This window comes from Spermophilus citellus, assembly GCF_964194105.1.
Source record: "Spermophilus citellus genome assembly, chromosome: 5".
Taxonomy (NCBI): Eukaryota; Metazoa; Chordata; class Mammalia; order Rodentia; family Sciuridae; genus Spermophilus; species Spermophilus citellus.
Window position 1 is genome coordinate 68,137,499 of NC_138186.1, and position 24,458 is coordinate 68,161,956.

General features: G+C 40.9%; 2 protein-coding genes across 3 annotated transcripts in view; both read right to left on the reverse strand.

Moving 5' to 3' along the window:
• The window catches only part of LOC308648865 (glutathione S-transferase alpha-3-like), an 89,301-nt gene that overhangs the window by 36,949 nt on the left and 27,894 nt on the right, over positions 1-24,458 (reverse strand). The gene's annotated exons all lie outside the window — the stretch shown is intronic.
• The window catches only part of LOC308648861 (glutathione S-transferase alpha-3-like), a 53,667-nt gene that overhangs the window by 1,295 nt on the left and 27,914 nt on the right, over positions 1-24,458 (reverse strand). Inside the window, exons 2-5 of the mRNA XM_081293940.1 lie at positions 12,100-12,206; positions 6,008-6,059; positions 5,308-5,440; positions 2,080-2,221 (exon numbers count right to left, since the gene is read on the reverse strand). Coding sequence (XP_081150066.1) covers positions 2,080-2,221; positions 5,308-5,440; positions 6,008-6,059; positions 12,100-12,186 — 414 coding nt within the window. The 5' untranslated portion in view covers positions 12,187-12,206. The remainder of the gene's footprint in view (positions 1-2,079; positions 2,222-5,307; positions 5,441-6,007; positions 6,060-12,099; positions 12,207-24,458) is intronic.

Below are 24,458 nucleotides of genomic sequence, written 5' to 3' on the forward strand. Positions count from 1 at the left end.
ACATAGCCAGACTGAGCCCCAGCTTGTCCCAGAGCCTCTGAGCTCAACTCTCCCCAACTGCTGCCTCCTGGGCAATGTGGAGCTGCAGATCTTTCTCCAGGCCCCTGACTCACAAGGGAGAGTGAGAAGTGGGGCTCTGCTCCCTCCTCTGTGAAATCCAGCATGATCCTTTCATTCTCCTTCCTACATTCTTGCATTGTTCAAACCGCTTTACCATGACCTATGTCCTCCACACATGCCAAGGGCGTGACATCTGCTGTGCTGCCTTTCCATGAGCCCCACACTCTAAATGGCACAGCAGGTAATTTCAGGATGTTCCTTTCTCTTCTGCTCTCTTTTTCTCTCCAGTCTCCACTTTTTAAAAAAATATATATTTTTTTAGTTGTTGATGGACCTTCATTTTGTATATATTCATATGTGGTTCTGAGAATCCATCCCAGTGCCTCATACATGCTAGTCAAACGGACTTCCACTGAGTTACAACCCCCAGCCCCAGTCTCTCCACTTTAATAAGCACCTATGAGTATATCAATTCAGTATCTCTGTTTTTCCTCTTGTCTGATTTCTTAATTTGCTGCTTATGTTTGTAGGATCTAAAACAAACTTCAATCACTATATCTTTTGTGACATTGGCTTTGAGCACTATGTTGCAATCTGCATGCTGCATTATCTAGGCGTGAACTGCACTGACATCTGCATCTTAGTATGAAATGCATGTCAAAAGCAATATGTTTGGCCAGCAAGATAGGAGTGGAGAGATGGGCACATAATAAAGTGGACATCGTAAGATGTAAATTCTGCTATCTCAGAGGTGTGTATTTATGGGTTCTTTAAACTTTCTTTTAATTTCTATGAATGTATTAACATTTTCACAAAAGAAATTTTGGAGTAATATGTGAAATTTGTTTAAACATCTCAGCAATATTGAAATGAGAAAGCATAGAGAAAAACCACATGGCACAACTAATTAAACAGAATATTTTGCCAACCACCCTATCAGATTAAGTATACATAGAGAAGTGTGAACAATTGCTTGGTACAAGAACAAACAATTTCTTGGTACAAGAAAAGAACATCAAATTTATGCTATAATTTAGAGCACTCTTTTAGTTTTACCTCCAGTGTATTAAAACCTCCCCACCGCCCAAGGGCTAATTCTGTACTATGAATTCTGTACATAGAGCATTCTAGTTTGATTCCCAGTAATTAAAACTTTCAACTTGGTATCACTAGTGGAAGCCTTTCTCCCAGTCTATCTTCACAGAATGCCTGAGTGCCAGAGTACTAAATCGGTATGCAAGAAGGCCCTCTGGAAGTGAAGGTCAATGTTCAAGGAATCCCAGATACTGTTTTTCTCCTGCTTCTGTTATGGAAAGAATATCTGAGTCCCTCAAACTCATAAGTTGTGATCCCAATGCTGTTAGGTGGGGCCTTTGGGACACAATTAGGTCCTGTGGGAAGAGTTCTCAGGAATGGCACTACTGCACAAATAATGAGACCTTAGACCCATCTGCCATAGGAGAACATAGCACAAAGTCAGCCATTCATGGACCAAGAAGCAAGGCTTGCTTGACACCAATCCATCAGGTCCTTGATCTGTAATTTCTGAGCCTCCAGAACTATGAGAAATATATGTATAATGTTTAACCTTCCAGTCTATGGCATTGTTCACATAGCAGTCCTAAGTGCTAAGATAACCTGTTAGGACTAAAATGCTGTCTAGACTCTGAGACACTCTCTAAACTCTATCACTGTGCTGCATCCTGTTCTATGTGACTCTTCCCTTATTTCCACTGGATTCTCCCATCAATAGGCAAGCCTTTCTCAGATAAAGAGAAAGCTAGTGTTTGTGCCAGCCTGATTCTGACCCCTACCCTGGTCCTTCTCACTCAAGCTATAGCCTAAATCTTTCCCATGTTGATGTAAGAATACATGAAACAGTGTTCTTTTCTTTATGTCCTTCCCATAGAGGTTGTATTTGGTGACAGCATAGTTGAGAAGGGCTCTGGGCTGCCCCAGCTTCATCCCATCAGCCTTCAGTTTAGAAAGTGCCCTGAAGGTGAAACAGCTTCCACTTACCTTCTCAAAGGCAGGAAAATAACGGTTTCTCGCTTTCTCTTTGATTTCGGTAAGTCTTCCATCTTTGTCTCCAGGTGCAAAGGATGGGTAATAAATAATCATTTCATTCAAATCTGCCATACCTTCTGAATACATATCAATTCTGAAAGCAAAAACAAAAAAAGTACTCTGTCAGATGCCTTCTGTCTCAGATTTTATAGTTTTGAAATCCAAGAAAACAGAAAACTGGGAATGGAACCACCATTTGACCCAGCTATTCCCCCCCCCCCTCGGTTCATACCCCAAAGACTTAGAAACAGCATACTACAGGGACACAGCCACATGTATGTTTATAGCAGCACAATTCACAATAGCTAAACTGTGCAACCAACTTAGATGCCCTTCAGTGGATGAATGGATTAAAAAAAGTGGCATATATACACAATGGAATTTTATTCAGCATTAAAAGAGATTAATATCATGGCATTTGCAGGTAAATGGATGGCGTTGGAGAAGATAATGCTAAGTGAAGTTATCCAATCTCCAAAAAGCAAATGTTGAATGTTTTCTCTGATATAAGGAGGCTGACTCATAGTGGAGAAGGGAGGGGGAGCATGGGAGGAATAGATGAATTCTAGATAGGGAAGAGGGGAGGGAGGGAAAGGAAGGGGGCAGGGGATTAGCAAGGATGGTGGAATGTGATGGACATCATTATCCAAAGTACATGTATGAAGACACAAATTGGTGTCAACATATTTTATATACAACCAGAGATATGAAAAATTGTGCTGTATATAAGAAATAAGAATTGTAATGCATTCCACCGTCATTTTTTTAAAAAAAAAAATCAATTTAAAAAAAGAAATCCAAGAAAATAGAGAGCATCACACAATAGCAAAATAATTAACTTCCAGTATATATATATATATATATATATATATATATATATATATATATATTTGTATAAACAATAAGCTCCAGTTTTATTTTTTTTTAAAAAGCATTCTGCAAAAGAAAACTATGATAGAGTTTTTTTATTTTGTTTTGTTTTATTTATTTTTTTATTTTTTTATTGATTATTTAAAGCATTACATAGCTCATGATATATCATCTTTCATACATTAGACTCAAATTGTGTTTTGAACTCCCATTTTCACCCCAAATATAGATTGCAGAATCACATCTGTTACATATTCACATTTTTACATAATGCCATATTAGTGTCTGTTGTATTCTGCTACCTTTCCTATCCCCTACTATCCCCCCTCCCCTCCCCTCCCCTCCCATCTTCCCTCTCTACCTCCCCTGCTGTTGTTCAATTCTCTCCCTTTTTTTTCCCTCCCCCTTGCCCCTCATAGCCTCTTATAATTTTATGTATCCTTGAAGGTCTCCTACCATTTCCATATGCTTTCCCTTCTCTCTCCGTTTCTCTCCCCCCATTCGTCTTTGTTTACTGTAGTCTTTTCCACATGCTCTTCCTTCCTGTTCTGTTCTTAGTTGTTCTCTTTATATCAAAGCAGACATTTTATTTATATATTAACATTTATTTCTTAGAGCAACCTACAGGGAAGACATGTCTAAATTTTTGTTATACACCTGACCACATACGATTCCAAAGAGTATACTGGGACATCACAAGTTAAGGTCTTTAGAGAACTTGGTATCTATAAACACTGGTAGTACATATAGGCTATGCTCTCTGTGCATAGGTAAACTCAAGACAGAGCCCCTGGCCCAGCCTCTCAGACAAGTCCCTCTCCCTCGCTCTTCCTATCATATAGCACAGGATCATTTCCATGTTCAATGTTAGAAATCACGTGCTCCCAATTATTTCTCATAAATCATGTTCCCTAAACTTTTCCATGTACTGTTGCCAATGCTGATCATGATTTCATTTCTTGAGGCCACCACCCAAGATATGGTGCAATTCTTTATATAGTTATAGTATGTGTATAGTATAGGAGAGCCTCATTTCTTTTGCTTCAAACAGGGTTTCCAAAATTCTTTTCAAAAAGCAGTTTTATTGACAAATATACACACCATAATTGTCACTCAATTAAAGTCTACTATTGAGTGAATTTTTTTGTACACTCACAGAAATCTGCAAATATTAACACTTTCCAGTTCCACAACATTTTTACCATGCTGGATGGATTACAAAAACATGTATACCACCTCTCCTACCAGCACCAAAACCATTAATCTACTTTCCGTCCCTGTGCATATGAGTGTTCTGCACATTCATGCTACATAAACCATACAATATGTGGCCTCCTAAGTCTGATTTCTTCCATGTGACATAATGTTGTCAAGGTCCATCCATGTTGCCACATGCATCAGTACTTCATCTCTTTGCACAACAAATACTATTCCAGTATGACTAGAGAACCTTCCTTCATCCATTCGTCCACTGCATGTTTAGTTTATTTCCACTTCATGGGATTTTGAATAATGAGCTATGAACATTTGTGTACAAATACCACTCAGGATGTATTTTGTTCCTCTTGGGTATATTCCCAGTAGTGAAATTGCTGGGTTATTGGTAACTCTTTAACTTTTTGAGGAACTTTCCACAGTTCCAAACAAGATTTTATTTTCAATAAAGCAGTTCCAGCCAAGGAGGGAGGAGACCTAAACCCCAGTGCTGAGTCAGTGGGCTTCTTCAAGTCTACATGAAATGCTCTGTGTCACCTTCATGTCTTGACACCAGACTCCACCAACCCTCCCAACTTGACCCATCTATAGAAGAAGAGGGTAGCTTAGGTCCCTGCCTGTCAGTTTTGTACTTTCTGGAAACAGAAAATCAGGTGCTTTAGATATTTCCTTCCCAGGTATTCAAGTCTAGACACTCAATCCTTCCCCTGTTTCAAGCTATTGCATAGAGTTTAACCTCTAAAGCTAAGCAAATGGAATCAGGATTCCACCATCCTCCTGAATTCATAGTTCCTCAGGATTTGCAAAACTCCATGAACCACATCCTCTCTACATGACACTGCCCTGAATCCACTCCATGCTTACTCTTCCTGCATCTCCACAGCACTCTCCCAAACTGATCTCAGAAACTACTAATCTACATTCTATCACTGTGGATATGAGTGTTCTACACATTCATACTAAAGAAACTATGCAATATGCCCAGAGTCAGCCTGGTGCTGTTCATGATCCCCCAGCCATGGTTTATCCCACTTAAGGAACGACCTAAATCCTTCCCATGTTATCTGTTGATTTAAAATAAAAAATATACTGTACAGGGCTCTCTCCTTTATGTCCTTCCCATAGAGGTTGTGTTTGGCAGCAATATAGTTGAGAATGGCTCTGGTCTGCACCAGCTGCATCCCATCGATCTCCACCATGGGCACCTGCTGGAACATCAAACTCCCATCTTGTGGAAGGAGAAAACAAACAGAATGAAATGTCTGTGGGTCAGACCTGTTCACAATGTAGAACATCTGTGAAAATGACTGAAGATGCAAAGGGGAAAAAAATATTACTTGGTAAATTTTCAAGTAATCCACCACTTTATTTTTAGTTTTTGTTTCTTCTTTTACTTATTCAACTGTTTTACTTTTAGCCTCCTATCTCACAGCTGTTTTAATTTCCCATCCATCCGTATACATTGTGTGTCCTTGAATATTTGTGCATTGAGTCCACATTCAGGGCTACTTTAGAAGAATGTGGGGAGCCTGCGACTGGTCAGGAGCCAATTGCATTCAGCATATAAAAAAAGGCAAGAAGAGGGCATGCAAGCGGCCCTGAGATTATTCCTTAGCAAGGATTCACAAAGGCCTCACTAATTTTTAGTCCCCAGAGAGTTGCCAGGTCTTACATTTTAACCACTCTCTACCTCTCCTCTGTCAGCACTGCCATCCTCACGAATACATGAGTATTGTCTGATTTTCAGTCTTCCACTAGGAACCCTCTTAAGAGACATTAAGATATTTGTTCTTACCTTTTCTTAACTTTTCCAAGTCTTCTCGAGTTTTCATGAATTTCTCTTCAAACTGAAAAGCAGAAAAGGTAATTGAGTCCTGATTAGTTCACTCAATTAGCTTGCATGCTTGTCAGCTTGAATCACTCCTGTCTACGTGTGATATGAAGGGGGTAAGATTTTTGAGACTGAACATATACATGGAAGAATCTAGTCAAGGCTATCTGGAAATTTATACAGCATCTATCAGGAAAAATGCATGGGTCACAACCTGAAAAATGCTTGATCCCATCCATCACAGATGTGTGGGCTGCTCCAGGGCAGGGACCTCATCTGTCTAGTTCACTGTGTATCCCCAGGACCTACTACAAAACTTGGTTCTTTATAGGTGCCCACACAATTACGTTGAATGACGAGTCCCATGGTTAATAGGCAGCTTGTTACTTTCTCCTACCTCCTGCTCTCCTCACAATTGTAGTGTGTATTTCAGTATAATTGCATTCATTTTCTTATATGGTAGAATTTAGATCTTTTTTATGGGAATTTTTTTATTGGTTGTTCATAACATTACAAAGCTCATGACATATCATCTTTCATACATTTGACTCAAATGGGTTATGAACTCCCATTTTTACCCCAAATACAAATTGCAGAATCACATGGGTTACACATTCCCATTTTTACATAATGGCATATTAGTGACTGTTGTATTCTGCTACCTTTCCTATCCCCTACTATCCCCCCTTGACATGCATAAAAATAAACAACTGAGTATATTGTTGCTCCTTTATCCCTCACCAATTTCAACAATTATCAACTGGTATCAACAGGCTTTCATCTAGGTGCCCACCCACTCTTCTTCTCTGGTAATAATTTAAAGGAAATCTCACCCCAGATTTCATGTACAGTCATGTGCCTCATAACAAAGTTTCAGTCAATCACTGACTAGGTACACAAAGATGGTGCCATTAGACTATAAAGGAACTGAAAATTTCCCATTGATTAATGAATACATAGTTGAAGAAGAGGCTAGGGAATAGAAAGCTAAAGGAGAAGAAAAGGAAGAATCCCTAAGAAAACTCAGTGAAGAATTTTGTAGAAGCTTTTGTAGACCTCCATAAGTTCCATCAAAATATTGAAAACATGAGGACTGCAGCATAGCGCTCAGTGGTAGAGCACTTGCCTATCTTACACACTGCCCTGAGTTCAATCCCCAGCACTGTGAAAACAAAACAACAAAAAAAGTTGTGATCACTGAGAATAACCTATATTAAAAACAATTTTTTAAAAAAAATTGAAAACATAACCTCCAAATGAATGACTAAGTTTCCTTAATAGAGAGGACTTTTCATGGTACATTATCTGCTTCCAAGCAAATATATATAATGAAAAAAAGCAAATCAAGCAATCCACCATGCACATATTTCTGCACATTGATGCCTCCACAGGAGAAGCATCAGAAATGTCCTTAGTAGCTAGACCAGAAGAAGGTACTGTGATCATGCTAGGGTACAGGACCATGCCTGTTACTGCCCCCAGAACCTTCCAGTGGAACACCATGGGGAGGTAGAAGACAGTGATACTGTTAATTTTGAATCTGTGTTTGCTTCTTAACTTGTAACAGAAGAATCTTTTAAAATAAAATTAAATAAAAAATAAAAATGGAAAAAGCTAAGAGAATAAGGAATAAAAATACTTTATACACCTGCACAATATGTCTGAGTTTTAAGTGTTATTATTAAAGAGTCAAAAGGTTAAAAAATTTAAAAATTTGTCAAATAAAAATTTTACAGTAAACTGAGGTTCATTTATTATTGAGGAAGAAAAACATTTTAATAAACTGAGTACAGCCTGTGTGTGTAGATTCATAAAATGTGCATTGTGCTAAATCAGCTTTTCATTATTTTAAGGAATACCTAACATAATCGACTTTTAAGAGGGACAGGTTATTTTGCTTATCACTGTTTCAGAGGTTTTGGTCCCTGGTCATTTGGCCCTGTTGCTTGGTGACAAGGCAGAACAGCATGGCAGGCAACTCATGAGGGAGCAAACCACTCATCTCTTGGATGTCAGGAAATCAAGAGAGACACAGGGGCTGCATTCCCATTATCCCCTCAAAAGCAAGCCCTCAGACATAACTCCTCCCACTAGGCCCCACCTCCAAATAATTCCACTGCCTTCCAATGGTGCCTCAGGCTAGGAACACACCTTACCTTTAAAACATGGGCCTTTATGAACTTTTCAAGTCCAAATTACAGCATTAGGTAGTGACCTGGGCCTTCACTTTGACTCAATACCTACTCACAGACTCACTTGGAGGAATTGCCAGACCTTGTAAACTCTAGGCCTGGTAGAGTACTGAAATTAGGTGTCCCGTTTTTCATATTTTATACCATACTTTTACTGTGCATGTTTTTCATTTCGATATACAGATGCTTATCATTGTGTTACAATTGCCTACAGTATTCGGTGCAGTATCATGACATACAGGTGTGTGACTTACCAACAACAGGCCACACAATATAGCCCACAATATGGTAGGCTACACCCTCTGGTTTTTCTGTTGGTACACACTATAATGTTTGCACAAAAACATTGCCCAATGCCAGGTTTTTCAGGCTCTGTCCCCATTGTTCAGGACACAAGACTGTGTTTCATTCTTAAATAGTTCAATTAGTTTCTTTAAAATATAGAAACTATGTTTAAAAATAACTATCACATGTTATCCCACCAAAAACATTAATAATAATTTTCTATCATCAATATTCAATCAATTGCTAGGAGCCACAAGCAGATAAATGATGCATGGCACCTTTGCTTGTAAAGTGACGCCAGCTAGCCACTGAGATGATATGATTATGTTAAGATTTACATTCATATGCAAATTGGGCTCCTGCTGTTCACCTTGGCCTGCTACCGGACTCAAATTACGGGACTCCTGGAGAGTTCCCATTGGTTGGGGAAGGATAGTAGGAGGAAATTCCGGGGGAGGTCCGGGTCCCCCCCCCAGTTCCGGGGGAACGTGCGGTTCCGGCAGACGCCCGCGTGGGAGGACCGGATTTGGCTTGCCGGCGCCTACAGAGTATTGGCGGCTTTTTCAAAATAAAGTTTTGTTCCTGCTTGAGTGGCTCGTGATTCTGTGCCCAGCCAAGACTGCGGCATTTGGCGGCCCGTGCGGGGAACGCCTGAAACTTAGAGGTGAGTAAAATTGCTCGCCCCTGAGGGAAGGCGACAGAATGGGTGACCATTTAAAAAAACAATGTGTTCTTGTTTTGATTTATTTTGTTTTTATTTCAAGCTCCCTAGCCCTAGAATTTTCTCAGGCGAACTGGGAAAAATGGTTGGCTCAAGGTTTGAAGTGATTCGGCCCTGAGAAAGAGAAAATTAATACAACCATTCTCTGCTCCTTTTTGTTTCATTCTGTTTCGGCTTTGTTTTATCCTATCTTATTGGGTTACGTTACCTTTATAGTAGATTAGAATCTAGTAAAAAACAAACTGAAAGACTGTTAAGTAAATTGTTAGAGGTCCAGACTATGGTAGAAAAAACGCTAGGTCAAGCAAAAGAGAAGGTCTCTCAAGCTAGTCAGACAGAGGAAAATTTAAAGAAAGCAAGCTTAGAGGAAAAACAGCCATCAGGTGGAGAATTACAACAGGAGGTTGCTACTAACTCCGTTCTATCACCAGAGGGCGTAACTCAACCAACAGCTCCATCTACCGCTGAGCGGCCCTCAACTCCCGTAGTTGATGGACGGAATTCTGAGGCAGAACCCCAAAGATTAGCATGCCCTGTACTTGAGCAGGCAGGAGGGCAACGAATTCACCGTGCTTTAGATTTCAAAACAATAAAGCAATTAAAGGAGGCTGTAACAACCTATGGGCCGCAAGCTCCCTTCACAATAAGCATGGTCGAATCTGTTACCAACTTGGACATGACACCAGCAGATTGGGCTAACATGTGTCGATCTGTGCTAAACGGAGGACAATATTTGTTATGGAAGGTTGCCAATGAGGAATTTTGCATGGAGACAGCTAGGTGTAATGCAGAAGCTAGTTACCCTCAAAGAAATATAGATATGCTATTGGGAAAGGGACCTTATGAGGGTCAAAGACAGCAAATTGAATATGACCCTGGCGTATACGCACAAATTGCTGTAGATGCAGTTAGGGCATGGAAAACTTTACAGTGGCATGGAGACTTACAAGGTCAATTATCTAAGGTAATACAAGGAACTAATGAACCTTACGCTGAATTTGTAGATAGACTTATTCAGTCAGCCTCTAGGATATTTGGAAATACAGAACAGGTAATGCCATTTATAAAACAACTGGCTTATGACCAAGCAAATCGTTGCTGCAGAGAGGTCATTAGACCATGGAGACATGAAGATTTAAACACATATATTAAATTATGTAGAGACATTAATGAACAAGGGCAAGTCTTAGCCGCAGTACAACAGGCTTTAGATGCCAGGCCAAAAACATGCTATAATTGTAATCAAACAGGACATTTTAAAAGGAGTTGCCCCATAAGAGGAGGGTTTAACAAAGCTGGGTATCAAAGGAATAGAATACCGGGTATTTGCCCACGATGCCATAGAGGGAAACATTGGGCTAATGAATGCCGTTCTCAAACCACCATAGAGGGTATTCCATTATCAAAAAACGGACAAGGACCAAGTGTTTACCCACAATATCGTGGAGAAAGGTATCAGGCTCCATTGCCAAAAAACGGACTAGAGGGCCCAATGCCCCGGGGCCCAAAACCACAAATATATGGGGCAATGGAGGAACCCAGCACCACCATCAAGGTAGTGCCCAGGACGCATTATCCATTAAATCCCTCATCAGACAAACTAGAGGGAGCGCAGGGCTGGACATCTGCGCCTCTGCCAGAGCAGTACTAACTCCAGAGATGGGAGTTCAAATCATTCCCACAGGAGTAAAAGGACCTCTTCCCCAGGGAACAGTAGGCTTATTATTGGGACACAGTTCTTCTACACTAAAAGGACTTATGATAAGTCCTGGAGTAATTGATCCCGATTATGAGGGTGAAATAAAAATTATAGCTAGTTCTCCAAGAGGTATATCAGTAATTTCACCAGGAGATAGAATAGCACAGTTATTAATAATACCCAGCCTGCATGATAAATTTTCCAGTTGTAATGTAGAAAGAGGTTCCAAGGGATTAGGCTCCACAGGTGTAGATTGGGCTATGCTGTCTTTGAATTTAGATTCTCACCCAATGCTAAAATTAAATATTCAAGGACATGACTTTAATGGGCTGCTGGACACAGGTGCAGACCTTAGCGTCATCTCTCGTCAAGAATGGCCAAAACATTGGCCATTACAACAAGCCACTCAAACGCTTCGAGGCCTAGGAGTAGCAACAAATCCCCGTACGGGCCACCAAATGCCGCAGTCTTGGCTGGGCACAGAATCACGAGCCACTCAAGCAGGAACAAAACTTTATTTTGAAAAAGCCGCCAATACTCTGTAGGCACCGACAAGCCAAACCCGGTCCTCCCACGCGGGCGTCTGCCGGAACCGCACGTTCCCCCGGAACCGGGGGGGGGGGGGAGGGGGGCCGGACCTCCCCCGGAATTTCCTCCTACTATCCTTCCCCAACCAATGGGAACTCTCCAGGAGTCCCGTAACTTGAGTCCGGTAGCAGGCCAAGGTGAACAGCAGGAGCCCAATTTGCATATGAATGTAAATCTTAACATAATCATATCATCTCAGTGGCTAGCTGGCGTCACTTTACAAGCAAAGGTGCCATGCATCATTTATCTGCTTGTGGCTCCTAGCAATCAATGATCATATTTCTAATTTTTATAAGTTTTCTAAATTATGTTCTACAGTTTGTTTAAACACAAATCCAGATAACTTCCACAAATTGAGAAATTTTTTTTTACATTCATGTTTATCCTCTTTGATGAGAATATTGACAATATATTTGGTTATGTCTGTGAATCTCTTAAAATTGGCAGTTTTGTTTAAAGCACAACTCATGACATGGTAACCAGTAAGAAACATTACCTAGCTTATGTGAGAAAAGTATCTAATAACAGTGAATATTAGATCCAAATTAAAATGACTTGACCCAGAACTTACCTCTTCACCAGCTGCAGCCAAGAGCCATCGGATGGACTCCATTCTGCCCCGTCCATCAAAGTAGTGAAGAATGGGTTTCCCTGCCATGATAGCAGTGTGGGGTTTTCCTAAATGTGTGTGAGCAAATGAAACTGTCACTATGGCAAAATCTAAACAAACCCTTTAGCTTCACTTGATATTAATTGGCTTTAAAAATGACTAATTTTTGATTCACGAAGTTGGGTGTGGGAGGCCAACCTTACTGGTGACTGAGTTACACTCCCCAGCTGGGTGCTGAGGCACTTAGTCACAGAAATGGGTGTGTCTTGCTACAGCCCCATGGTGAAGCTATGCTCACCTGTTCCTTTGTAATATAGCCCCTTGCCCTGTTTAGGATGGAATCTTCCATGGAAGTGCCTTGTGTGTGTCCCTCCTCTTACTGTGGCCTACCCAGGTGTCAGTCAACCTGCTGACAGTGGGCATCATGAAGATAGACTCAGCCCCATGAAACCTGACCCCTTGCCTCATTTGAATAGCTTCTCCTCAATAAAAGGGGTCAGCACTTGCTCTCCCTCTCTCTCTCTTTCTGGGGACCCTTAAGGTCAGAGGAGCCGTCACAGCAACCCCAAAGAAAAAGGTATTTGTGTCTCTTGTGTGGTTATTTCGTGCAGCCCAGTTAGCCCAGTTTAACTGGAGTGACCCCTGAGCCTTTTAGTCTCGAGAACAGAAACCCGGCAGTTGGGCAACACATTGTTAGTCTTAGGTTAAATTTGCAAGTAGAAGACAACTCTGACCGAGGCCACCTAAGGGATTTAAAAATTGTTCTTCAGAGAATGTTATCACCCTGTGTCCTCCAGGGGAAAGATGCTTTCCATCTCACCTGGTCTGTGGGGGAAATAAAACTGTGTATCCTAAAAATACAGAATGAGCTATTCCTGGAAAAAGTAACTAAAAAGAGAAGAACATATGTCTTTCTAATCAGAAAATTTTCTTTCAATTTACAGAACCCAGAACATCCTGTGACCTATGCCAACAGCAATTCGTGCATCAAAAAAGCAGGCCACCCCAAATTTTTAAGTACACTGGAATGTCTAACTAATCTGGCACCTGCTTCTGTGATGAAATTCTCACAACTCCCAGTAGAAGCCTTGCACTTGGAACCCTATGCAACATGGTCTTTGTTGGAAGTAGCATTTGATTTGCTACATTTTCTTTTTTTCTTTTTTTTTTCTTTTTTTTTATTGGTTGTTCACAACATTACAAAGCTCTTGACATATCATATTTCATACATTAGATTGAAGTGGGTTATGAACTTCCAATTTTACCCCAAATGCAGATTGCAGAATCATGTCAGTTACACATCCACAATTTTACATAATGCCCTATTAGTAATTGTTGTATTCTGCTACCTTTCCTAGTCTTTTTTCTTTTCCCCAGCAATTTTCCTTGAGTCACTGTCCTTTTCCAGGAGAAGCAGTGAACAGGGATTGAAGGTTTCAAGACCATCATATCAATAGGTACTTTAAGATGTATGGTAGAACAGGCTGCACTGAAGAAGGACCTGCCTTCTTTGTGGCAGGGTCAGAGAAGTTCTTCAGATGTACTCCTAGGTCCAATGGGTCACCCATCAGTTGTCACCCTCATAATGCAACAAACCAGTCTCATGTCCCCATTGGTTAAAATGTGACTGTTCTTGCAGGCTCATGGTCACTGTGGATGGTAGAGGATGTTAGTGGGAGGAGAAAGAACTAGAGAACCAAATGTATTGAAAACTGCTAGGACCTACCACAATACAAACCTCATTTGACACATCATGTTTTTAATATTCACACAGCTTTGGGCACCAGTTGTGCTTAATCTGCACTCTTCAGTTAATGAAACTGAGCCTCATGGAAGTGAAATGCAATGTCCAGTCACACCAAAGTCACCAGGGGACATGAAAAATCACAACATGAAACAAGAACAAGGAACCACACAGGTGAAGGCCTTGAGAATTTGTGAAGGCTCTGAAATCAGGAGGCCACCAACAGCAAGGACCAAGAGGAGCAAAGTTACTGTTCAGTCCTTTGGCTGTTAGGCTGCATTGCATCAGAAGTAGAAATGAGGGCTCAGGATTTGTTCACTTGTAGCTCACAAGGTCCCAGGTCTTCCCACAGGCAGAGGTTTTGATTCCTTTCTTTTTTGGAACAGCCACACTCTACAGCTTTTTGTGTGATCTAGCAAAGGGATGGTGCTACATTCACTTGAGGGTAACATTTGTTCAATGCCAGCCACACCCTCAGCATGCCACAAATTTATCACAAGTTTAACCTAAAAGAAACTAATCCTGGGGCTGGGGATGTGGCTCAAGCGGTAGCACACTAGCCTGGCACGCGTGCCGCCTGGGTTCCATCATCAGCACCACATACAAAGATGTTGTGTCTGCAGAAAACTAAAAAATAAATATTAAAAAAATTTCTCTCTCTCTCTCTCTCTTAAAAAAAAGAAAGAAACTAATCCTCAGGGGACTTCATAGAATGTGATCATTTTACAGTTGGGGATGATGTGATTTCTAGAAGAATTTTCCCATATGAAGTGATGGACCAGAGTTCAAACTCACCTTTGTTCAAAACCAAAGTCTAGGCTTGAATTTCTGTTATCGATTTTCAAAATATGCAAAGCAATCCTTCTGTGGATTGTGAGATCCATTAATTTTATAAATGAAGTAGAAAGGAACAGCAAATATCAGGGTGCGGAAAGGGTAATTAATGTTTGGAGAGGGTTTCACTTCAGTTAAGTGTATGGAGTGTGCATAGGAGTGCGCTCATGTGTGTGCTCAGATGGCCATTGTAAGTGGTACTAGACACACTGATGGCGTCCAGTGAAGGACCTTTGATGGCCCTGGCTGTGTCAAGAGGTGGAGCACAGCAAAGAATCAGAGAATGAAAATAAGTGGCTCCTGGAACTGAGGTGACTTTACTGTCATGAGTGTGAATACAATCACAGGAGACCCACTGAAAGCAGGAGTCCCAGTGAGAGGACTTCAAGGGAAAATGGTTACATTTCATCTAAAGTTCTATTTTAAAACATTCTGTCTTCTTGCAAAGTTTTGTCATTGAGTTTAACACAAAAATATACTTGTCTTTACCTTTAGAAGTACTTCTGAAAAATTGTGTGTGATTGAATGTTAGGTATCAAAGTATTTTAAATATCCACATTTTAAAAGGTGACACACAAAAATCTAACCTTTATGAAGTATAAACTCCTTTGGAAACACTGAATCAACTCTCAGTCTGTTAGGAAGTCCATTGTTCTTTATCAGGAGGGAAGTGCAGGAGGTGTGGTCAGCACAAGGGAAGGAGAGTGAAACTCACCCAGCTGCCAGGTGCCTTCAGTTGCTCAGAACAAAGGTTCACAGAGTCACATGATTCAAATGATTCAAATCCTTACACTGGGCTTTCTCCAGCTGTTGACTAAGGATCCTGTTACACAGGGAAGTGAGTTTTACCTTACATAAGGCTCTATTATGATGCTCTTTCTTCTAAGTGACTTTCTCTAGCTTCTGAATGTGAGGTTTCCAGAGGCCAGGCTGGGACAGAGGTCCCCATGAAGCTTTGCTGGGTGCACAGAAAGTGGGAGAAAGAGAGTGGATGCCTTGCTGGGGTCCCACACAGCTTCCTCATGCATGGTTAGTGCCTAGTTGTGAATGTCCCCTCTATGATTATTAAACAAGAGATAGGCATGAACAGTGGGTCAGAGTTTAGGAAAATACTCAATACAGAACAACAAGGTTCATCAACAGCCCTGCCTCATTGGGGCTGCAATTGATAACAAGATGGCTAAATCAGGACCTTTGCCTGGTCTCAGCTCTATTCCTCCTACAAATGGAGGAAGATAGATGAATTCGAGGGCCAAAAGACAAAGGACAAGGATATGTTTGCTCAGAGGGCTTACCGGCTAAGACATCTTCAACAAAACCCTACATAAACAACACACACCAGAGATTTTCAGGCTGAGAAAAGCAGGATGATTTAGACTGCAGCCCCCTGACCTTAAATTCTATAAAGCTAGATTTAATGAAGACCTGTCAGTCAGGCCAAGATGACCAAGAGTTGCCCTTTGGTTGTCAGGTACTATAATCTGTCAATCCAGAGGCAATATCTGGGTGGGATCTTCTAACAATCTTTCTCCCACCCAAGTAAAACCTGGGACACAAAAAAGTGTGTTGTTTCTTTCCCCTCTCTCTCTCCTGAAGGTGCTTTCCCCACCCCCTTTCTCTTTAACTGAGCCTCATGGAAAGTGAAAGGCTTTCTCTTTCTTCTTTTTTACTTTCACTAAGTTTTGTGTCTTACTTGGAACCTCTGATGTGAAAACCCAAGAGCTGAGATTGTTTAATTTTCTGACTCTCAATTTTCTTTTCTGAAAATACATTGAATTACAGCTAACTATCAGGACTTTTCAGAAATTGCCTTGAAATAATGTGCATACACTTGTAGTAGGCACTCAGTACATGGATGCTCACTGTTTCTCCAGTTCCTGGGCACTCATCTGTGTGCCCCTGAACACGTTGGGTAGCCCATGAGTCTTTCTCTTTCCATCCATCCACTAACTGACCATCCACTTATCATGTACTATTATCCATCTATCTGTATCTCTGTTTTGTCCATAGAACTCTGGAGCAGTTTCCATGTACCAAGCAAGGATGATGACTACAGGGAGCAAGGTACCAGTCTGACTTGGTATCTTCCCTGAAGGGGTTTAAATCTAGTCAGGGACACAGCATTATAGACACCTGACAGATCAGAATGACTCTGGAAGTGAATTCACTTTATGGGTCTCTGGGAAATCCAATCCAAGATCTGAGACCAGGGCAAAAGACAGGTAGCCAGATTATCAAAGTACAGGAAATGGGTAGAGAGCACTTCCCCATCAAGCATCTCCAGGGGAGGGAAGAGTCACACTCTCCAACACAAGGAATTGCCCCCCTGGGCAGCTTTGTTCCTGCCTTTTGGTCATGTAGGCATGTTAGGAAGAGGAGTAAGCTCATCCTTCTCCAAACCCGCTCTGCAGCCTCTTTCAACACGCTTTCTTCATTGTCATTTCAGTATCTTCCCCCAGAGGTGCTGCACTATGTCCTGTGATTCTGGTAGAACCTGGTTTCTCTGACACCTGGATTTTCAGACACTCTCCCTGAAACTCAGCCTCTCCTTTATAGAAACTTTCCTTCTTCCCAATATTAACATTTGTGCAGATAATGCTGGCTTTTAAATTCCAATTCTAGAGACTCATGCATTCCACCTAAGTGTTCATTTGCTTTAAAAAACTAGTTACACACTCCAGTGATTGTCTGTTTTGCATGTAGACTTCTGAGTGTTAGCACCTGGATGTCTTGTCTTCCAGTGATCCTCAGTTAGGTGGCGCTGCTTCACCTGCACTGAGGATGGTGGGAATATCTGGAGAGGGTTTTTTTGGTTTTAAGGTCTACACTGTGGGGACCTAGGAAGTGCTATAGCATCAGGTGGGACAAGGCCAGGACGCCTCTGAATATCCTTCTATCAGCAGGACAGCCCTCCACACTCAGCCTAATGAGTAGTCTTGCCAAGTTTGAGACAACTAACCTTAATCATTCTCCTGTCTTGCCATGAGATGGTGAACCCCAGAGAGGTAAGACTTGCCATCTGGTTAATTAGTAGTAAAGATTGAAATAAAGTCTAGTTCCTCTTGTATTCAGATACTTTTTCTCTATCATAATAAATCTTAATTTTGATGTTCACAGGATAAATTGTATTACAGTAACACAATTCACAGTTGTGTGTTGATGACTTTATATATATATATATATATATATATATATATATATATATATATATATATATATATATAACCTTTAGCATAAGCTCCTACATCCCTCTTCACTGTTCACAGACTCAGTTGGTCTGCACTGTGATCATCTCTCTTTTCTCTCTGTCCCTAGCTCCATGAAACCCTCCTGCCCTAGTTTTCTAAATTCTTCTTGTCAACATTTCTGTAAACATGTATCCAACAGGAACTGAATCAATAGTTCTTGAACTGTCACCTAAGCACAAAAAGAAGACTTAATGTGAACATAAGACAGACTTCTGTTTGTAGTTACAGATATTTTAATGTATTTTTCTTGGTATCTAAAAATGAGCAGGTGAAGAAATGTAGGACAATTGATTAGATCAATACTTACCTATTAAGGTTGGCTCCCTCTTAGCTCCACAACACCACAACGGGAAAGAGTCCTTAGTGTGTTTAGGAACTACTTATTCATTGGAATAACTCCTTCCCAGTAGAGAGTAGAGTCTAATTAAGGAAAAGTCACCTGCAAAGTGTTCAGTGACCACAAGTTTCTCTATTGGACCAGAAGGAAAATGCCAAGTCATCTTCTTATCAGAAAACTGTTGGTTAATATATTGCTTTTCAAGGTTGGCAAAGAAAGTTTAACCAAAACACTTCGGACAGATTTTACTCTCTCTGCCTGTCAGTGAGGATTGGGTTTTTGAGGAATCTGCACAGTTTTCATGAATGGAATGCAAGGATTTAGACAGATTTGAAATTTACACTGTGAGGTTAGGCATGTAAGCCAAGAAATTATAATCACAAACACAATTTTATTCTGGTGCAGAATAAATTTGCACATGGGAACACAGTGGCAGTTTAGATACCAACTGAATATTCCTAAGGTTAAGCAGGACTGAGGTTGTAGTAACAAAAAGAATGTCAGTGCCCCAGCTTTGCATCATCCAGGGAGAATTGGCAAGATGGCACAAATTCTGTGCCAATTCAGGTGGTCATGTATTTTGTAAATCCATTGTGGTGTCCAGGTCGAGAGACAAAAATGACACATTTAGTATTTCTCAAACTTTGTGAAGTATTGTTTTACCACACCAGTAAAATCTCTAAAGCTTAGAAAAGGATTTTTCCTCTCTTTTTGACCATTCTGAAGCCATTTAGTTTTCTGAATTATCATTTTCTCTTTGTCACAAAAAATCTTCACCCAAGACCACACAGATGAGGTTATCTCTATAGTCAGTGTTTCTTGCTGTGCACAGGAAATCCCACTGAACTGGGAAGGCTCATTCCCAGGAATCATGGCTCACAGGGGAGAGAAGATTTGGTGATTTCAGAACGTGAACAGGAGGGAAAAAGTCCTTTAAGAAAGGTAGGGCTGGGTCAGAACAACACAGAGATTTTTTTCCCCCTCAGGAGGAGAGTCAGCTCCCCAGAGGCATGTCTTGTGGTTTAGACCATCTTGATATGGTCCCTTTTCATTTGGTTGCAGTGAGCTATAAACTATGGGGAAGGGGATCTTTGTCTTCCTGGAGCACACTGTGCAAAGATTGTTTTACTGAAGACTAAGTATTGAGTGATTGGCACTGAGGATTGAACCAGGGACATGAGCATGCTAAGCACATGCTCTGCCTCTGAGCTCCATTGTTAGCCTAAATGCATTTTTTTTTAATCAGGAAAAAATTTATTTGTAATGATTAAAGTTGTGGCCTATCATTATCGTATTAGCTCTGGATTCTTTGTGGGAAGTCACAGAGTTTCTCTGGTTTTCTTTCTTTTTTTATTAGTTGCTCAAAACATTACATTGATCTTGACATATCATATATCATACATTTGATTCAAATGGGGTATGAATTCTTATTTTTCCCACGTGTATAGATTTGCAGGATCACATTGGTTATACATCCACGTTTATACATACTGCCATACTAGTGTCTGTTGTATTCTGCTGCCCTTCCTATCCCCTTTCTATCCCCGCTCCCCTCCCCTCCCCTCCCATCTCTCTCTCTCTACCCCATCTACTGTAACTCATTTCTCTCTCTCTTTTTTCTCTTCCCCTTCACACCATCTTATATGTAATTTTGTATAACAATGAGGGTCTCCTTCCATCTTCCATGCAATTCCCCTTCTCTCTCCCTTTCCCTCCCTCCTCTCATCCCTGTTTAATGGTAATCTTCTTCTCATGCTCTTCCTTCCTGCTCTGTTTTGAGTTGCCCCCCTTATATCAAAGAAGACATTCGGCATTTGTTTTTTAGGGATTGGCTAACTTCACTTAGCATAATCTGCTCTAATGCCATCATTTCCCTGCAAATGCCATGATTTTGTTATTTTTTAGTGCTGAGTAATATTCCATTGTGTATAAATGTCACATTTTTTTTATCCATTCATCTATTGAAGGGCATCTAGGTTGGTTCCACAGTCTAGCTATTGTGAATTGTGCTGCTATGAACATTGATGTAGCTGTGTCCCTGTAGTATGCTCTTTTTAGGTCTTTTGGTATAGTCTGAGAAGGGGAATAGCTGGGTCAAATGGTGGTTCCATTCCCAGCTTTCCAAGGAATCTCCATACTGCTTTCCAGATTGGCCGCACCAATTTGCAGTCCCACCAGCAATGTACAAGTGTATCCTTTTCCCTACATCCTCGCCAGCACTTGTTGTTGTTTGACTTCATAATGGCTGCCAATCTTACTGGAGTGACATGGTATCTTAGGGTGGCTTTAATTTGCATTTCTCTGACTGCTAGAGATGGTGAGCATTTTTTCGTGTATTTGTTGATTGATTGTATATCCTTCTCTGAGAAGTGTCTGTTCAGATCCTTGGCCCATTTGTTGATTGGGTTGTTTTCTTATTGTTTAATTTTTTGAGTTCTTTGTATACTCTAGAGATTAGGGCTGTATCTGAAGTGTGAGCAGTAAAAATTTGTTCCCAGGATGTAGGCTCCCTATTTATTGTTTCTCTTGCTGAGAAAAAACTTTTTAGTTTGAGTATGTCCCATATGTTGATTCTTGATTTTAACTCTTGTGCTATAGGTGTCCTATTAAGGAATTTGGAGCTGACCCCACGAGATGGAGATTAGAGCCAGCTTTTTCTTCTATCAGATGCAGAGTCTCTGATTTGATATCAAGCTCCTTGATCCATTTTGAGTTAACTTTTGTGCATGATGAGAGAAAGGGATTCAATTTCATTTTGTTGCATATGGATTTCTAGTTTTTCCAGCGCCATTTGTTGAAGATGCTATCCTTTCTCCATTGCATGGTTTTAGCACCTTTGTCTAATATAAGGTAGTTGTAATTTTGTGGATTGCTCTCTGTGTTCTCTATTCTGGACCATTGGTCTACCCGCCTGTTTCGGTACCAGTACCATGCTGTTTTTGTTACTATTGCTCTGTAGTATAAAGTCTGGTATTGCTATACTGCCTCTTTCACTCTTCCTGCTTAGAACTGCTTTTGCTATTCTGGGTCTTTTATTTTTCCAGATGAATTTCATGATTGCTTTTTCTATTTTTGCAAGAAATGCCGTTGGGATTTTGATTGGCATTGCATTAAACCTATAGAGTACTTTTGGTAATATCACCATTTTAATGATGTTAGTTCTTCCTATCCATGAACAAGGTATATCTTTCCATCTTCTAAGGTCTTCTTCTATTTTTCTCTTTAGGGTTCTGTAGTTTTCATTGAATAGGTCTTTCACCTCTTTTGTTAGGTTGATTCCCAAGTATTTTATTTTTTTTTTTTGAGGATATTGTGAATGGGGTGGTTGTCCTCATTTCCATTTCAGAGGATTTGTCACTGATATACAGGAATGTCTTTGATTTATGCGTGTTGATTTGGCATTACCTGGTATTCAAATATCCACTTACACTGTCGACAAGATACCCTCATCAGAGGCATTTAGCTCTCCATCTTTTAACTTTCTCATTTTTTTTCCTGGAGTTTCTATAAATTTGTCTTACAACTGGGAGTAGGAACAGAAAATTATTTCTTGTTCATTCCAGAGCATTATAGGCTTTTAAACATGAGCAACTCTCTACCTGGTATGAATAAGGTAAGATTTCTGAGTTTGTCACATACAGAAGAGTTTGATTATAACCATCTGTAAATGTACATTAAATCCAGCAAGAAAAGGGCATGAGACACATAATAATCTGCTCATTTTGTAGTTTTCTTCACATTCGGAAACCAAATTCAGCCATTTGTATGCCCACCTATGTCCATGGCCTGGTCATGATTCAGGAGTGGATGTCACTGGAGATGAGGGAATAAAAGTTTTAGTTATGCTGATTCAGTCTGATAAAATGTCTATTTCTTCACTTTCTCCTTTTGTCATCAGAGTATAATCTTGTGTGTCTTATTACCTGGGGGACACTAGGGCCAATTATCCTCAAAAGCATCCACTAGAAAGATTCTTCTGCTATAATTGACATCACCCTATTGCCTAGGTTCCTTACAAGATGGACATAAATTCTACTTTTTGCATTGCTTTTGTCTTGTAACTGAGAATCTCTTCCCCTCAAGAAAGTTCATAAATAGTAGAATTCTGATACAATGGGGAGGAATTAGTCTATACCGTTTTAAGCCAAAACTCTGGTTTCTGACTTCACTTCTTTGTATGTTTGCAGTTGTATTATCTATGATAAAGGGTTGTGGTGAGTGTTAAAGAAGATGAACGCATTTGAATCTCTTGGTTGTCTTCTCCTTTTTTATGTCTCAAGTTTGCTTCCTCAGAGGGGTTGCCTCACTATCTATGTAGAGCTCTCACTCGCCCTTGATCCTCAAGTACTCTATCATTGTCCCTATTTAAAATTCTTCACATTCTGATCAAAGGCTCTAATTATCGTGATATGTAATCACCTTCCTTTCCTCATTCCTTCCTTCCTTCCTTCCTTCCTTCTTCTTTCCTTCCTTCCTTCCTTCTTTTTCCTGTCTCTTCTCAATAAAATGTGTATTCCATGAGGTTAAAGGAATACACATTGTCCATCTACTTGACCATTGTACCAGCCTGCACCAATGCAACAACACATAGATTAAGATTCAAACTATTTCCTGCATCAATAAATAAATAGAAAAGGCCTTGGCCTCCAATTCAGAGGGACTGGCTCTAGGCTGACTCCACTCTTGATCACATAGGTGACCCAAGGATAAATCTTAGCCTCTCTGGACCCCAGTGCATTCATCTGTAAAGTAAGGTCACTGGATATATTGAGGTGAAGATGGCCCCACAATTTTGATGCTGTCTCCTTCAATTTTGGTTTCCTCACAATAACACTGGAACAACCACCATAAGGGGATCCTCAGAGGGGAGCCTGGATGGGACTTGAGGAAGAGCAGCAGAATAGCAGAGAACAGTGCATGCACATCCCAGGAGCCTGGGGCCAGGCTGCCCCTAAGGTGCACAATAGCCTCCCTCCTGCAGTGTGGGGGATGTTTCTCCATGAAATTCCCCTCCCTGCACAACAGCTTCCCAGTGGTAACCTGACAAAAGGATCTCTGGAAGACAGGAAAACAGAATGGGGAGGAGCACCATGTCTGGAAGGGCCCCTTGCTGGGAGGTCCAAGGTGGGTAGAGTTGACCAGTGAAGGTGTCAGGAGGGAAGAGACACTGACACAGACTGGCAGAGATGTGCTGGGAGAGAATCTAAGAAGGAAAGGAGCATCACGAGAGGGGAACACTAGGGGTGCCATCATGGAGGGAGACCCAAGCTGCCCTGCCCAGTGGTGCCTGTGCTGCCTGGTGTCAGACTCAGGAAACTCCTCACAGCTTTCATCACAAGGCTGTGCTCTGGGGAGGGAGGGCTGTGGTTGGGAACTTGTTATTTACTTTGTGCAAGTTCTGCCCTTGGGAAATGAGGTAGGATTAGTTGGATTATTGTGCCATCATGTTGACAAAGACGGTAGAATCACTAAGACGAGGGCCACAGGGAGACATGAGCCCTGAACCGAGGAAAGTTGGAGGCTCTGGGAGAAAGTTGATAATGGGAAGAGAAACGGGCTTGGGTTTACAGAGAAGAGAACTAGCAGAACTAGCCTGGCAATGATTTTCTTGTGTATTGGACCTGGAATATCCCTAAATCTCCTGTGTTCAGAGGTGGACTTTGGGGAAATCATTGAACCATGAAAGCTCTGGGGATTATTCCATCCATCGCTGCATGGACTACTGACTGGGAAATGGGACCCAGGCAGAGGAAGCAGGTCACCAGTGGTGTGCCTGGAAGAGTTCATCTTCTCTCAGTTCCTTTCACTCTCTCTGCTCTCAGCTGCTGTGGGATGAGCAGCTCTCCTCCACCGACCCCTTCCACTGTGATGTTCTGCCTCACCTCAGGCCCAGAGCAACAAAGCCTCTGACCATGGACTGAATCCTCTGACACCGTGAGCCAAAATAAATCCTTTCTTCTCTAAGTTGTCTTTGTCAGATATCTTAGTCATAGCAACAAAGAGCTGACTAACCCATAGTTAGTGGTTAAAAAATAAAAGTTCAACATTCAGACAGAGAAAGGAGTATAGACTAATTGAATTTTGGAACTAAAATTAGAGAAGAAAATAGCCAAAGGAAAAACCGGACCAGAGATAGAGATTTTTTTTTTTCTGACTT